Genomic DNA, 4,251 nt, shown 5'->3' on the forward strand with positions numbered 1-4,251 from the left:
ATCATGTATCCAACCATCTCATGTACCATGTATCCAACCACCACGTACCAATCTCTCAAACCATTCTGCTTGATTTATTTTAACGTAAAAAATACCATATTATATAGGAGGATGATTCTCACACACACTTTTTTGATCCTCACACACCAATTTAAAGAAATGGAGTATTATTAGAAGAGTAAAAGGTTAAAATAGGTGTGTGAGGATCAAAAAAAGGGTGTGTTAGAATCATCCCCCTATTATATATTGGTATTGGTATTATTTATCAAAAAATGCATCTTATATTAATCTCATAAATACAATTATTTTTATCTTTTGAACAACCTAACAATAATATGATGTATTTTCCGAAACTAAAACCTACAACTGATACAACAACATATCCCTAAATCAAAGTGAGAAAAAAAAAATGTTACTTCGTCGATTTTAGATCAAACAATTCAAACCCTAACACTTATTGTCAACCACAAAAAATGAAGAAACAATAGCTGATCGAAGGAATTGGTGGAGGATGACGCGTTAACGGGCCAGAGAAATATTATGGATTTCGATTCATGAAAATCGATTGTACGAATTTGGAGGAAACAGAATCGTTAGTTAGAAATTGAAGGAAACGAATAGTTATTTTCTTCTTTTTTTTTTATTGAAGCAAAGAAGATGAAAATAAAGGAGCCACCTAGAAGGTTCCAGCCTAATCAACAAATATCTAAGATGTTAAAAGATAAAATTACCTCTACGAATATAATATTAGTGTGAACAGCATGAAATGGAATCGAATTTTAAATGCACTAGATTGATGTTACTAAAATACCGTTTTGCAATTAAATGTTGTTGTGAACAGTAATCCAATGGTCTTAAATGATATACAAGATAATATTATTTATCAAATGTGATTGATTTTTTCTTTTACAAATTTTTTTTTTCAAAATTTTTTTTTTTCAATCACCTGTGATTGAATTTAACATGCAGTAAATCACTTGTGATTCTGAATGTCAATCACATGTGATTGTAAAACTCAATCACATGTGATTCTGCATTTCAAATCCAATCACATGTAATTGGAAAAAAAATTGAAATTTTTTTTTTTTTTGAAAAAAAAAGTTTTGAAATTTTTTTTAATCACATTTAATTATCGCGCCACACATCACACTCTGATTGGTCCTTTGAATTTTAAGAAAATTGTTGAGTTCACATGATTACAACTGTTATTTATTATTACATTCTCTATTACTATAATATTATAAGTTGTAAATACAACCATAAAAAAATATAAGAGTATTACTAATCAGATTGATGACCTGAAACAAAAGATTAATATAAAATCGGCAACTGCTTTTGCAAACGTAAGCCACAAAGAGCATTATTCAAAAGAAAGCAAAAAATAATAAACTTCATTATTTTATAATATCATAGTTGGATATTTGGATGTTAAATGCAAAGTCGCATTATTTCCATGTATTACTAGTATTTTATATTGTTCCTAATCGGCTCCAATGAATATAGTCACATTAAGAAAAATAATTCAAAATACATTGCTATCAAGCTTTGGAATTTAATAATGATAAGTTTAAATATATACCTTACATAACTAATTACACTTGGCTGATCTTAAGTTCTTGAACGGGAATAATAAGATACAATCTACATACAAATAAAGAAACTGACCATGATTTCTGAAATAAAAATTCATTTAGTGTTTGAATGAAACTTCCATTGATGATGACGAACCAAATTTTAATGATCCGTGAAAAAAAAAAATCAACAGAAAAGTTCCATCCTTTAGCAACAATTGCTTCAAAACATGAATTCTCATTTCCAAAATCAATGTAAAACTCGACCAAATGCACCAAAGTTGTTCATCTTTGCAAGGGTCGTAAGGTCCGTCCATGCTGTACTTCTTAAGTCTCGAGTGACAGAAAACCGTAACCCTGACTTTTATTTCAAGGCTACAAAAAAAAGCGAACGGATTAAAACACGAGTCGAGGTATTATACAACTGGATTCCCTACTTCCGATTTTAATTTGTTAAATCTACTTGGTTTCTTAAGTTGCTAGAGCATGTGATTTTTTTTATTTTTTTTTTTAACGGCTTGAGAGGCATTGAATGCTCTCATTTGCACCCATGCACGCTAGGGTAGGAAACTCCAAGGATCGAACCCGGATTGCTTGACAACTAATCGCGATGATATTAGAAGTTTTGAACCAAATCGTTCAAATAGGTTCAATCTTCTGATCAAAAACTGCAATCTTTAAAGCACTTTCCTATTCACAAGTCAGGGGGTGCTTATGTGCTTATGATTATTAGCATAAATCAAACAGTGAGTTCATCCAACTTTGTTGGAGCTGACTCGAGTCGAGTCACTAGCAAGTCCAATGCTTCTCTCATCCAACTATATTGGCAAGATTCTTTAGCTTTAGATGCACTCACCTGATGAAATTAATGGAAACATATATCAGCAAATTTTTTTTTTATGAAACTTGATATTTATATCATAAATCAAATCTTTTGACTTTCAACACATACCCAATATCTTTGGCGTATAGCTTTCTCAGGCCATTGGTCTAGTTGCTCCTTCACAAGCAAAGGGAACATATGCCCTTCATAATATGCATCATTGCCTTTACTCTTAAAGCACCATCTTCCCAATTCACCCTATAACAACATCAAATAAATTATTAAGCATGAGTATTTCAATTACTTTGACACATTGTTTTATTGTTTCATGTTGATATATAATAATACTTAAATTACTAAGCAAATAACTAACCTCAATAGTACCAGATACACCAGCTTCTTCAATTGTTTCTCTTAAAGCAGCAGCTTTTATATCTTCATCTAATTCCCAACCACCCTGTTAAACAATTGACCAATTGTTATTGATACAAATTTCAAATCAATCAAATAAATATCTATATCTACTTATATAGTTATAGCTATATATAACAAATCACCTTAGGAAACAACATTCCTTTGCCTTTTCTTTGAGCACTTATCACAAGCACCTCGAGTGCATCTTCAAGATTGTTGCTTGATGCCTTAATTCCACCTTTTAATCTGTAAGGTATGCATCTGCACATATGATTTACACAACAATTAGTAAAACAATTTCACTAGTAATTCACAAACCCTAAAATTAACGGTTTTCCTTGATTTCAACATTAACCCATTTTAAATCAAAACTTTTGCCCAAACCCCCTGAGTTGATTTAAGAATGGAGACTAACCCAACAACAACACGTTGACCGCCGTTGTAACGCTGCAAGTCTCTACCACTACGAGCAATTGCTATGGCCACCATAATTGATCAAATTCTTAACGGAACAAAAATTAAAAAATGAATTATATAAAAATTCAAAAACAATATTCAGCTTAATTCTGTTAAGGTTGAAGAAAGAAGATAGCAGGAAGAACCTGTATATATAGAATGCTATAAAGCCTACCGTGAGTGTGGGTCCAGTGGGACCTTGGAGTTGTAGTAAGGGTAAAAATGGAAATCGGAAGTAGTAAATACTACTGTAGAAGTATTAAATGATGCAGGCCCGACTAGCACGTGCCGGTCAATCTGACGTGGCATTAACTGACACGAGAAGGTGCGTCTGATGTGGATAGTGGTCCAGCTCATACATGAAAGGAGTGGATTCTTAAATGACCACATTACACAAATAATCCTTGTAGTTTGTCAAAAATTACACGGATAGTCCAAACATAATTTTCTAACATTTTTAATCAGGAGTTATGCATTTTATTTACAGATAGTCCAAATTTTAAAAAGTCCATTAATTTTATCTGTTAATGTCATGACATGTGCCAAACATATGACGGCATTTATGTCTTTTTGCAGATAGTTCAGCTATTTAACACTTTTTATAAGTCAAAACCTCTTATTTTTTTCATTCATTTTCTTCTTCTTCAACAAACAATTCAGAGTTCAGAATGTTGAAATATTAAATTGGAAGGTGGATGGTTGGTGAATTCTATGGTCAACATGCACATGTATATTGTGAGAAAGCTATTACAATGGAGGCTTTAAAATGTTTTCATACTTCACCAACTCCATATCTCTTACTATAAATAGAGATGGACATAAGCTCTTTAAATCATCTCAAAAACACATTCTCATTCTCATATTTATACTAAAAGAGTTAATAGAGAGTTTGAGTGTTTAGTCTCCTAATTATAAGAGATATAAACTAATTATAAGAGATATAAAGATTGATATTTATCCTTGTAATTAGAGAGAAAGTGTAATTCC

At 31.4% G+C, this 4,251-nt stretch overlaps 1 protein-coding gene across 1 annotated transcript; it reads right to left on the reverse strand.

Annotated features, from left to right (window-relative positions):
* Positions 1–1,667: 1,667 nt before the first annotated feature.
* Positions 1,668–3,372, reverse strand: LOC139861814 (nudix hydrolase 21, chloroplastic-like). The gene is made up of 5 exons (XM_071850338.1): positions 3,224–3,372; positions 2,952–3,069; positions 2,768–2,851; positions 2,524–2,652; positions 1,668–2,427 (listed from the first exon to the last, which is right to left on the reverse strand). The coding sequence occupies exons 1-5, from the start codon at positions 3,295–3,297 to the stop codon at positions 2,311–2,313; spliced, it is 522 nt and encodes a 173-aa protein (XP_071706439.1). The 5' UTR covers positions 3,298–3,372; the 3' UTR covers positions 1,668–2,310.
* Between the last annotated feature and the right edge of the window lie 879 nt (positions 3,373–4,251).

Source organism: Rutidosis leptorrhynchoides, chromosome 8, assembly GCF_046630445.1.
Source record: "Rutidosis leptorrhynchoides isolate AG116_Rl617_1_P2 chromosome 8, CSIRO_AGI_Rlap_v1, whole genome shotgun sequence".
NCBI classification, from domain to species: domain Eukaryota; kingdom Viridiplantae; phylum Streptophyta; class Magnoliopsida; order Asterales; family Asteraceae; genus Rutidosis; species Rutidosis leptorrhynchoides.